We start from the raw sequence: 12,957 nt of genomic DNA on the forward strand, positions 1-12,957 counted from the left end.
TGGAGCTCCCGATTGATCTCAACCCGAGACTGCGAGCTCCTTGATGTTAAAGTCCGCAAGCCGTGGTTGGAGCGTCGATCCCAGGCAAGGAATGGCACACTCAGATGGCAAGTCCGCGCCCCACGCGGGCTCAAAGTCAGTCCCAGGCAAGGTCTCCAGCTCCACAATGTTAGGCCGCAGAGCCGGAAAACAATCGCATCTCCGGCAAGGTAAGAGATTGAAAAAAAGTTTCCCCCAACCTCCTCCCCCACCCCCCACATAAAACCATCTAGAGAACATTAACACAAACTTTTAAAACTTACCAAAAATAACAAAAAAAGTACAAAAAGGACAGACAGACTGTAGGAGAGGCAGCCATCATGTGGCGGATGTTGCCAGAATGGAGGGCCTGAGCTAAGGGGAGAGTTACAGCAGACTAGGACTCTAATCCTTGGAGCAGAAGAGGATGAGGAGAGATATTATAGAAGTGTGCAAAATCATGAGACGACTAGATCGGGTAGACACACAGAGACTCTTCTCCAGAGTTGGGGAATTGAGAACCAGAGGACATACTGTAGGTTTAAGGTGAGAGGTGAAAAATTTAATAGGAATCTGAGGGGTAGCATTTTCACATAGAGTGGTGGGTGTATTGGAACGAGTTGCCGGAGAAGGGAGAGGTGGGTACTATCGCAACGTTTAAGAAACATTTGGACAGGTACATGGCTAGAACAGGTTTAGAGGGATATGGACCAAAGACTAACAGTGGGACGAGTATAAGATGGAACATGTTGGTCGGCGGGGCCTGTTTCCACACTGTATAACTCTATAACTCTAAGCTGTCTTCACACTCAATTCTTGTTCTGTACTCTAGTAATTCAACTAGTCAATGGGGGCATCAGTAAATACGCTCTTAAAAGAATCCGAAAAGATCATTTACTTCAAATATTTTGAGGATTATATTTCCAATGGTGTGTCTGCATGTCTAAAATGTCGTCATTTTAATTACTCCTTTCAAAGAAGTTGTGCAAAAAAGTAACTAACTTATATCTCATTCCTTGGTTCACTCGACCATTCCTACCCAAACCTTCCCCTCCCCAGGTACGATCCCCTGCAACTGTAGGAGATGTAGCGCCTGTCCCTACACCTCCTCCCTCTCCTCCATCCAGGGACCCCAGCAGCCCTTCCAGATGAGACATGCACCTGCTCTAAACTCATCTACTGCATTTGGTGTTCCCAATGTAGCCTACTTTACGATGGCAAGACCAACATTGATTTGGGACTGTTTGGCTAAACACATGCGTTCAATCACTCATTTTTACAAGGCCTGCTAGATCTCCCAGTTGCTCCCCTTCCAAGTACCATATCAACTATTCTGTCATGGTCCTCCTCCATTGCCAGAATGAGGCCGCATGCAAACTGGAGGAACAGCACCTCATATTTCGCATAGGTAGCTTTCATCTCAACAGCCTGAACATTGAATTCGCCAATTTTAAGTAAATCCACACCCGTCCCCCTCCCCCTTTCTTCCTCTCTTTCCTATGCCATTACCCCCCCCCTCCCCCATTTCGCCCACAATCCTGCTCCTCTTCCTCCCCCTACCCCCCCCCCCCTCCCCCACGCTCCCCCTTCATCCCCTTCCACCTATATCCTTCCCTCTGGCCTTCCCACTCCCTTTCTTTCCCGATCTGACACCCTTTTATCTCCTTTTCATCTCTAACCTTTGTGCACCGCTGCTAATCAAAGCCACTTCATCTATATCTACCTATCACCTGCCTAGTTTTTTTCCCACCCCCTCTTCTTTCTCCCCCTCTAGGACTATCAGTCTGAAGAAGGGCCCTGACCTGAAATGTCGTCTGTCCATTCCCTCCACGATGCTGCATGAGCTGCCAAATTCCTCCAGCACTTTGTATCACTCAAGATTCCAGCAGTTGCTAGTGTCTCCGTCTTGTATTTCATTCTGATGGACAAGATAGCTTTGATTCCATGCCAGTGTTACAACCCAAGTAACAGCATGAGACAATATAAGGATATTAGATTTCAAGGAATGTTCCGCCATCTGTTCTTCTTATGCACATAGAGCGGCAGAGGTTAGAGAAGAATGTGAACTATGTGACTTGTCCGAAGCAGCCAACTTACTGTAGCTTGGGCCTCATTGTAGGGGATGTTGACCTTCAAGAGAGCACCGATTTTGGCTTGTTTATACTTCTATCGAAATTGGAAGATTAGTGAGATTTTTCAATGCCTTGAGGTGCCTGCTGCAGATAGTCCAGGCCTCTGAATGTACAGGAGGCAGAGGTCACTGCAGCCTCATAGAATCTGAGTTTCATGTCAGATCTGATGTCATGATCTTCAAATACCATTTTCCCTAATTGACCAAAGGCCTCACTGACACACAGAACATGGTGGTAAATTTCATCATCAACATCTGTCTTTCCTGGGATAGCTTCTTCGATGTGGGAAGACATTTGGTGTCAGCCTTATTGTTCAAGGGGAGAGTTGTACAGAGGTAATTTTTGGAAGAGGACCTTTGCCTTTGCCTTGCAGATGTTTGGTGCAAGACCAATCTTCTTATGTGCTTTTGTGAAAGAGTCCACAGTGACTTTGGGTCTCAGCCTCTGAGCATTGGTATTGGTACAAGAGATCACTAGATATGACACATACTCAGCATCTTGCTTTCTTTCTAAGCACCAACAATCCTCCCACCGAGGCTATGTTCATCAGAGGTCAACCTTCCTGAAGGATAAGAGGAGGCTATTTTCTGATTAGTATCTTTTTAAACCATTGATGAAACATTATTTCTAAAAGATCCACTTCTCAAAAGTACAACTCCCTAACTTGCCTCCTCCATCAAATATTTAATCGAGATTGAAACATACTTGTTTGACAGCAGATTTTCAAACAGAAGGGATAAAGTGAAAAAGAATCAAACTGAATCTTCACTACTTCTCAATAACAGTGCATTAATTAATTCACAATAAGATCTTGATTTTGTTCAGATCTTTGTTTAATGTTTGAGATTTATATTCCATATACCAGTGAACAAGGCGCAAGAGACTGCAGATGCTGGAATCGTGAGAAAAAATCAAACTGCTGGAAAAACTCAGTGGGTCAAGCTTCAATTTGAAGAAGGCACCCAACCCAAATCATTGTTTGTCCATTTCTACCCATAGATGTTGCCTGACCCACTGAATTTAGATTAGTTTAGAGATACAGCATGGAAACATGCCCTTCGGCCCACCTAGTCCAATGCGACCATTGATCGCCCGTTTACACTAGATTGATGTTATCCCACTTTCTCATCCACTCCCTTTACACTAGCAGAACTCCCAACATTTGATTTCAAAATTTCATAATTTTGATATCGAAAATTCAGAATTTTACAACAAAATATGGCGCGTAATGCAACTTTTCAGCAAAAAGTATGCATTCCAAATGCGCATACGCATTGCGCAACATTCATGTGTGAAAAAACAAATATTATTTCTGTAGTCTGTAGTTCTTGGACTACATGTACAATGTCAGGCCTATCATGAGTATATTCTGCTAATTATAGAAAGGTTATTGACCAGAGATACTTTTTGCAACACAAAGAAAAAATTGTTTTGTTGTGTTTTTTGTGTTTTGTTTTTTCCTTACACATCCCAATTCTTTTGGTATTCAATAAAATAACAATGGTCATAAAATGTATGACTAAGTTATGAAGAAAGAGTTGATATATGCGACTCGACTAATCATACAGAAGTAATTGTTGAAATAAATTTGCACATTAATTGATAATCAGCCCAAAAATGTGGTAATTGGCTTTTCTGCTGTGTTTTATATTTTAACCCCGTCTTAATTAATTAATATAGTTATATAATCTTGCACTTATATTTAATATTTACCCATTACAGTTCCACCACTGATTTTCTGGCACTCTTGGTTCCAGAGCTTTGCTGTTTTATCCAGCTGGCCAAGGAAGTCGGCTATGGGGAAAGATGTGTTGGCTCCAGCTGGGCTGGAGTTCCAGAGCCCCGGCTGCAGGTTGCAAATTCAACCCACCGATCGGCCGTGGAAGTCCCGATGAGGTAGAGATTGGCTGCCTTGCCCGTCCTAGGTGCCACATTTTCGGGGAGATTTCCAGGGCGCGGGGAAATTTCTCGCGGAACCCCTAGCAACCTGTAGCGGCCGAATTGACAAATTGCAATTACCGACTGTTTTGCAGAACAATGTGAGGCGAAATCGGAATGGCGGAAATGAAATAAGAAAGCGGAAACTTTCCGCCAAATTCGGAAGTGTTGGGAGGGGTGCACTAGATAAATCACAGAGGCCAATTAACCTAGAACCTCGTACGTTTTTCGGGTGTGGGAGGAATCCAGAGCACCCAGAAACCCACGTGGTCACAAGGAGAACGTCTATACACCACGCAGACAGCACCCAAAGTCAGGATAGAACCTGTGTCTCTGGCACTGTGAGGCATCAGCTCTACCAGCTGCACCACTAGTAAATATTATTTTCCTGTGCATCAGGAGTAATCCAAATTATTAGGACTGGGGGAGCAGAAATAATCAGCTGCAAAAACCTGCTAAGGTACAATTTGTAGGTATAGTTATATTACAGTATTGTTAAGACAGTGTATTGAAAGGGACAACATTACTGAAAATATAAAACCAAAGAGGACATCCAATCATTTCACAATGCTCAGTAAAATAATTAATATTTTTCTAGATGCATAATAGAATTGTAAAGTATAACATTTGCAGATCCAAAATATAAAAGCCTCCCTTTTCCATCCAACAAATGAGATAACAAATCCAGACAATGAACTGGCTTGTTAAGCTAACTTGGTTTCACACTGTAATTGATCTATTTGCAATCTGGAATGCTCTATTCAATAGATCCTACTTATAGACAATAGACAATAGACAATAGGTGCAGGAGGAGGCCATTCGGCCCTTCGAGCCAGCAACGCCATTCAATGTGATCATGGCTGATCATTCTCAATCAATACCCCGTTCCTGTCTTCTCCCCATACCCCCTGACTCCACTATCCTTAAGAGCTCTATCTAGCTCTCTCTTGAATGCATTCAGAGAATTGGCCTCCATTGCCTTTTGAGGCAGAGAATTCCACAGATTCACAACTCTCTGACTGAAAAAGTGTTTCCTCATCTCAGTTCTAAATGGCCTACCCCTTATTCTTAAACTGTGGCCCCTTGTTCTGGACCCCCCAACATTGGGAACATGTTTCCTGCCTCTAACGTGTCCAACCCCTTAATAATCTTATACTTTTCGAGAAGATCTCCTCTCATCCTTCTAAATTCCAGTGTATACAAGCCTAGTCGCTCCAGTCTTTCAACATATGATAGTCCCGCCATTCCGGGAATTAACCTAGTAAACCTACGCTGCACGCCCTCAATAGCAAGAATATCCTTCCTCAAATTTAGAGACCAAAACTGCACACAGTACTCCAGGTGCGGTCTCACTAGGGCCCTGTACAACTGCAGAAGGACCTCTTTGCTCCTATACTCAACTCCTCTTGATATGAAGGCCAACATTCCATTGGCTTTCTTCACTGCCTGCTGTACCTGCATGCTTCCTTTCAGTGACTGATGCACTAGGACACCCAGATCTCATTGTACGTCCCCTGTTCCTAACTTGACACCATTCAGATAATACTCTGCCTTCCTATTCTTACCACCAAAGTGGATAACCTCACACTTATCCACATTAAACTGCATCTGCCATACATCCGCCCACTCACACAACCTGTCCAAGTCACCCTGCAACATCGTAGCATCTTCCTCACAGTTCACACTACCACCCAACTTTGTATCATCTGCAAATTTGCTAATGGTACTTTTAATCCCTTCATCCAAGGCATCAATGTATATTGTAAATAGCTGCTGTCCAAGCACCAAGCCTTGCGGTACCCCACTAGTTACTGCCTGCCATTCTGACAGGGACCCATTTATTCCCATTCTTTGCTTTCTGTCTGTCAACCAATTTTCTATCCATGTCAGTACTCTACCTCCAATACCATGTGCTCTAATTTTGCCCACTAATCTCCTATGTGGAACCTTGTCAAAGGCTTTCTGAAAGTCAAGGTACACCACATCCACCGGCTCTCCCCAGTCAATTTTCCTAGTTAAATCCTCAAAGAATTCCAGAAGATTAGTCAAGCATGATTTCCCCTTCGCAAATCCATGCTGACTCGGAACAATCCTGTTACTACTATCCAAATGCTCTGCAATTTCGTCTTTTATAATTGACTCCAGCATCTTCCCCACCACTGATGTCAGACTAACTGGTCTTTAATTTCCCGTTTTCTCTCTCCCTCCTTTGTTAAAAAGTGGGACAACATTAGCTACCCTCCAATCCACAGGAACTGATCCTGAATCTATAGAACATTGGAAAATGATCACCAATGCGTCCACAATTTCTAGCACCACCTCCTTAAGTACTCTGGGATGCAGACCATCAGGCCCTGGGGATTTATCAGCCTTCAGTCCCATCAGTTTACCCAACACCATTTCCTGCCTAATGTGGATTTCCTTCAGTTCCTCCGTCACCCCAGGATCTCTGGCCACTAGAACATCTGGGAGATTGCTTGTATCTTCCTTAGTGAAGACAGATCCAAAGAACCGGTTCAACTCGTCTGCCATTTCCTTGTTCCCCATAATAAATTCCCCCGCTTCTGTCTTCAAGGGACCCATATTTGCCTTGACTATTTTTTTCCTCTTTACATACCTAAAAAAGCTTTTACTATCCTCCTTTATATTATTGGCTAGTTTACCCTCGTACCTCATCTTTTCTCCCCGTATTGCATTCTTAGTCATCTTCTGTTACTCTTTAAAAGAGTCCCAATCCTCTGGCTTCCCACTCTTCTTTGCTTTGTTGTATTTCTGCTCTTGCATTTACAAGATTTATTGATGTAGACATTTCCACTACATTCTAAATTCCACTGAAAATATCAAGCTTCCACACGTACATACCTCTCCACATGGCATTGCTCCTCTAATGACAGATGACCCAATCTCAATTAATTGTCACAGAAACACCATAAGTCATATCAAATATGGGATATCAAACAAAAGGCTAGTACTGGCTTATTCTGAACCCCTCTGTGAAGCTGCTGTGAAATCAATTTGGAGCTACAATGCAGCGAGGCAAGGTCCACCCATCCATGTCCCCCAGGAACGCTGCCTGCCCCGCTCCAAAATATTCTAGCATTTTGTTTCTATCTAAGGCACACTAGAGAGTGTTTTATTGTCATACTAGACCAAGTGGACCCATTGGGCCCAAATCTCTCCTGCATTGGTACAGCATCCTCTCCTCCCCCCCTCTCCCCTCCTCTTCCCTCCCCCCAAAGGACATTTGGAGAGATGCATGTACGTATGTCAGACTTTTGTTCATCTACCACATTTTGGCATTCAACATCATCACCTCTTCCAAACTTATCAACAAACTTAAGGAACTAGGTTTCTGCTTCCCCCTATGCAACTGTATCTTCGATTTCCTCATCGACAGACCTCAAACTGTACGAATTAGCAACAACACCTCTGACCATTAGCATTGGGGCATCTCAGGACTGCGTGCTGAGTCCCCTGCTGCACTCTATACCCATGATGATGTAGCCAGAGACAGTGCAATGCCATCTTTACTTTCAACGATGATGCCGGCGTCATTGGACGAATAACAGCTAGAGTGCAAAAGCTAGATTGATAATCTGATTGAATGATGCCAGAGCAACAATCTTCCTCTCAATGTTAGCAAGACCTAGTGGCTGATTGTTAATGTTTGGAAGGGAATGTCGAGAGACCATGCATCTGTCTTTATGGCAGGTCGACGATGGAGAGTGTGAACAGTTTCAAGTTCCTGGGTGAACACATCTCTGATGATCTGCCCTGGGCCTGACACATTAATGCCATCACAAAGAAAGCTCACCAATGCTTCAACATCCGCAGAAGTTTGTGGAGTTTCTATGTCGCTGAATATTCTATTGATCTTCTATGAATGTGTAGTGGTGAGCATACTGACTAGTTGCTTCACAGCCCAGTCTGAAATTTAAAGGCTCATGAACGAAGTTGGCTTCAGAAAATGGTGATCATCGCCCAGCCAGTAACAGACCTCCTCAGCATGGAAGCAATCCACAGGAAGCACTGCCTCAAGAAGGCAGGTAATATTATCAAAGGCTCACACCACTCTGGCCATGCTCACTTCTCACTGCTACCATCAAGAAGTACAGGAACCCAAGAACCATTAACTCTACAAAGATATAGCTTCATAAACAGCTTCTTCCCATCAACCATCAGGTTCTTCAACCACCCTTCACAACCCTAATCACAGTACCCACCTCAGCAATAAACCAGTATGGACTTGCACGACATGGTTCCTCCATGTTCTTTGGTATTTGAATTATCATGGTCCAGTGTAATTTAAATCATTGAAATTGTATTACATATTTATTGCTATTGTTGTTATATCTAATGTGTCTGTCTGTAAAGCTGGACCATTGGCTGCTTCATATTAGGTGCATATGACAAATAAACACTCTTGGATAGGGAAGGTGTGAAGGGATAGAGGGTAGTCACCGGCAACTGAAACTATCTTGGTTAGCATGGACAAGATAAGCCGAAGGGCTTGTTTCGATGCTAGTATGATTCTATAACAGTTGTACTTTAAGGGGCAGTTCTACACTGTACAAATAAATCAGTCTGCAAAACCCATTGAACTTATGAACAAAACGATGATCAACTTACATCTTCTTTAATTATTATAAATTTTAAACACATTCAAAGTCTCCAGCTAAAATGCCTGTAAAATCCTAGCTTGGATTTAAGGAAATGGAAGTCCCTAAAGTGTGTTGACTTGTAAATTATAGGAACTTAGAATTAGTGTTGGGGTTTCAGTTTCACCAAAATCTAAGTTTTTCAGTTTGGGATCTAATTTCAGAGATAAAGCAGACTTAAAAATTAAATCTATACCCCTGAAAGGTTATGTCAACACAATAGACTTGCGATGCCATGATCTGGAAAATGAGCCCTAATGCAGGGTTTCAACTCAAAACATCAGATATTCCTCCCAACCCCTGATGCTGCTTGAACTGCTGAGCTCTCCCAACAGATTGCTTGCCGCAGCCAAAAGACTATTTGGCCCATTCTAGTTTCTTGAATAAACTATCTAATTATTCTCATTCACCTTTCCCCTCTTTTTCTGGAAATGTGTCCTTAATTTTGAAGAAGTTAAATCTGGAAAATGACCACATATCACTGGTGAAAACTTAGAACGGACTTTTGATTTAAAAAAAAATATCAATGTGTAATGTATAAACTGTTTCAATATCCACTGAATGTTTCCTGCAATTTTAGCTGGAGTTTGCGACAGGATTGAAAAACTCCTAATGCAAAAACTGCACCAAGCAGAATGGCAATCGTTTGTTAAAGTGCAAGGTGTTGCAATAAGTATGTGGTGTTCCATTTTGGGAAATCAAACCAGGGCAGGGCACTCACAGTAAATGGCAGGGCCTGGTAAATGTTGTAGACCTGAGGATCAAAGGTAGTGGCATCACAGATAGTGTGATCAAAGATAGTGGCATCACAGGTAGATAAGGTGGCAAACAAAGCTTTTGGTACGTTGGCCTTCATCAGTCAGGGTGTTTGGTATAAATGTTATGTTACAGTTGCCAATATGTTAGTGAGGCAGCACTTGAAGTATTGTGTTCAGTTTTGGTCATTGTGCTATACAAAAGGATGTCATTAAGCTGGAAAGAGTGCAGAGAATTTGCAGTTGCCTGGACTTGAGTGACTGAAGGGTAAGGTTGGGTGGGCTAGGACTTTATTCCTTGGAGTGCAGGGGCAAGGAATGATTTTATAGCAGTGTATAAAATCATAAGAATAGATAGGGTGAATGTGTAATGTGATTCCACCCAGGATGGTGGAATCAAGAACCAAAAAAATAGGTGTAAGGAGATTTAGTAGGAATCAAAGATACTAGAGTATCTTTGGTCGGAATCTGCGGAGCTGTTTTTTTCCATTCAGAGGGTGATGAGTATATGGGACGAGCTGTCAGAAGAAGTAGTATAGCAACTTGGACAGGTATGTGGATAGGAACGGTTTAAAGGGATATGGGCAATGGGACTCGCTTAGATGGAGCATCTTGATCGGCATGAACGACTTGGGTAGAAGGGCCTATTTCCGTAGTATCTAACTCCTAGTCTCAAACATTCAATGCTGAACAGTCTAAGCAGCTGGACTGCTGCACAAGCAGTGAATGCAAGAATAAATCAATCCAGACATTACATGCTCATAAAACAGATGCACGGTGTTGTTTTTGATCAGGAACAGTAATTAAAGTGATTAACGAAAGGCGGTCGCGGTGCCAACACCTGCTGCCGCTTCCTCGCAGAACAAACCCCTCATCACAGCCCCAAATCCTCACCGCTTGCAGCTCCTGCTCATCCGCGGCCTCGCAGCGCGCCCACTGCACCCTGGGAGCTGTAGTCCGCGTGGATCCTCAGCTCACTTCCCCTGACGCCCCAGGCGCGTCTCAAACTACAACTCCCACGATGCCCTGCGCCGCCGAAGGAAGCAAAGACCTTTGGGTGTCCGCCGCACTTCAGTCTGAAGAAGGGTCTCGACTCGAAATGGTCACTTATCCCTTTTTTCCTGAGAGATGCTGCCTGATCTGCTGAGTTACTCCAGCTATTTGTGTCTATCTTCGATGCAAACCAGCATCTGCAGTTCCTTCCTTGGCACGTCAATATAATCCGGCCTAACAACGAAGGGTCATATTATCAATTACCAAGCGTCACGAAAGGGAGGTGTATTTTCCTCCCCTCGCTGTGCGGTGAGTGTTTTTTCCCTTGTGGGATGGATAATGTTGGTTTGGAATTTGTGAATGCGGGGGATAGGCGGTTGTGAAGGCGGCCGCAGGAAGGACCCCGGTGAGGAGGACAGTTGGCGGAGTGGATGTGAGTGAGGGGAGAGGGGGATTGTGGTTGGTCACTGCACAAACACATCACAAGTGGTTATCTCGCGGGGGGAATGGGACACAGGAGGGAGGGAAGAGGGGGGGAGGGTATGGAGGAGGGGACGGAATGGGAGAGGGGATGAAGGGAGAAGGGAGGGGGGGAGGGTATGGGAAAGGGGGGGTACGGGAGGAGAGGGGAAATGGGACAGGAGTGGGGGAGGGAATGGGAGAGGGGGACTGAGGAGGGGAGGGAAGGGTATGGAAGAGGGGAATGGGAGGGTGAGGAGAGGGGAAATGGGACAGGAGGGGGAGGAGAGGGGAAATGGGAGGGGGGGACAGGAGGGAGGGGATGGGACAGGAGTGCGGGAGGGATGGGAAATGGGACAGGAGTGAGGGAGGGTGAGGTAACGGGGAGGGAATGAGAGAGAGATGGATGGAGGGGAAGAGAGTGAGGGGAGGGATGGTGTGAATGAGGGAGGGGTAGTGTGAATGAGGGAGGGGGATGAGTCCTGTCGGCTTTGGGCAGCCACCTCCCTGGTAGATGGCTGTGGACTATGGCATTTGTTGATTTGTTTATTGAGAGCATGTAGAGGGGACATGAGCGGCCTGGATGGTGGGTCGTTGTGGTGAAATGCTGCCCGTGAATGGATGGGAACGGTGGGTTCCGGCTGCGGGCGACCCCATTAGGACCAATGTAATTGTGAATGCCCCATCCAACCATGCTGATTATACCGTGTCATTGACCCCACTGAGGCGTGCTGCGGGCCAACAACAGTGGTGCTTCTCTACCCTGGTCAACGTGACCAGGGTCATGAAAGAAGGGTGGGTTTACACTATCCAGCCTGGTCAACGAGACAAGGTTCATGAAGTAATGGAAGAGGGTTTACATCATTCAGTGTGGTTCAAGAGACATGGGTCATGAGGTAATGGAGTGGGTTTACATTATCTGGCCTGGTCAAAGAGAAGGGCCATGATGGAATAGAAGGAAAGAGGGTTCTTGACGCAAAACCCATTTGTCCATTCCTTCTCTCCAGAGATGCTGCCTGCCCTGCTGAGTTACTCTAGCATTTTGTGTCTATCTAAGGAATAGGAAAGGTTTACTTTATCCAGCAAAGGGCACAAAGTGCTGGAGTAACTCAGTAAGTCAGCCAACATCTTCAGAGAGCATGGATTGGTGATGTTTTGGTTCAGGATGCTTCTTCAGACCCAAAGATCTGAAGAATCCAGTTTGGTCAAAGAGGCAAGGATCATTAAGGAGCAGAGAAGATTTGCTTTTTCCAGTGTGGTCACGGGGCAAGGGTCATGAAGGAACAGGAAAGGTTCACATTTCACAGTCTGATGTCAGAAAGAAGGGTCAAGACTGAGGGTTGGTGGTTTGGGTTGTGACAAGCTTCTCGTGCTGATTTGAGGTTTGCCCATCTGCGGGGAGAAACACGCTGGTAGAAAAGTGTTTGCTTTGACATATTGAAGGCAGAATTTTAAATTTTAGGCTCAAAAAAGAGTAGGACCTTTCGTGTTGTCAACTGCACCAAAGCAGTTTACTTCGGGTTACTTAAAAAAAAAATGTGATTTATGCTCTTTCCTTGCCAGTGACTGCTGCAATGTCCCACAAAGAACAATGAATATATGCCTAGGAAAGAACTGCAGATGCTGGGTTAAATCGAAGGTAGACACAAAATGCTGGAGTAACTCAGCGGGACAGGCAGCATCTCTGGAGAGAAGGAATGGGTGACGTTTCAGGTCGAGACCCTTCTTCAGACTGATGTCAGGGGAGTGGGCGGGACAGAAATAGAATGCAGTCGGAGCCAGAAAGACTGGTTATATGAATACATGAATGAATATGCAGGCAGATAGTTTGTTGTAACTATGTTGTTTTCGATCTGTGTAAATTTTGCTCTTCCTATTATTCCGGTATGAAAGCTTTTGCATCTAGTTGAGTATGCAGATGATCTTGGTTTGTTGTCTTAGATGGAAAATGAGATTTAATATGTTTTTTTAGTTCTAGAGTGATGTGTTGATCTCTGATGTATT

The 12,957-nt window shown here is 44.4% G+C and overlaps 2 protein-coding genes across 6 annotated transcripts in view; one reads left to right on the forward strand and one right to left on the reverse strand.

The window, feature by feature from the left end:
• Positions 1-10,467, reverse strand: part of tbck (TBC1 domain containing kinase) — a 201,133-nt gene extending 190,666 nt beyond the window's left edge. Inside the window, exon 1 of one of the 2 annotated variants that reach the window (XM_078411595.1) lies at positions 10,396-10,467. The gene's annotated coding sequence lies outside the window, so the exon portion shown is untranslated. Of the gene's footprint in view, positions 1-3,863; positions 4,138-10,395 lie in introns of those variants that run through there. The other variant, XM_078411604.1, reaches the window with a different exon arrangement.
• Positions 10,468-10,576: 109 nt separating this feature from the next.
• Positions 10,577-12,957, forward strand: part of aimp1a (aminoacyl tRNA synthetase complex interacting multifunctional protein 1a) — a 36,307-nt gene continuing 33,926 nt past the window's right edge. Inside the window, exon 1 of one of the 4 annotated variants that reach the window (XM_078411633.1) lies at positions 10,577-10,803. Coding sequence is in view for 2 of the 4 variants with exons in the window: in XM_078411614.1 (XP_078267740.1) it covers positions 11,845-11,849 (5 nt within the window). In the remaining 2 variants the exon portion in view is untranslated. Of the gene's footprint in view, positions 10,928-11,715; positions 11,850-12,526; positions 12,593-12,957 lie in introns of those variants that run through there. The other 3 variants (XM_078411623.1, XM_078411614.1, XM_078411642.1) reach the window with 3 other exon arrangements.

The sequence above is a fragment of the Rhinoraja longicauda genome, chromosome 1 (assembly GCF_053455715.1).
Source record: "Rhinoraja longicauda isolate Sanriku21f chromosome 1, sRhiLon1.1, whole genome shotgun sequence".
NCBI lineage: Eukaryota > Metazoa > Chordata > Chondrichthyes > Rajiformes > Arhynchobatidae > Rhinoraja > Rhinoraja longicauda.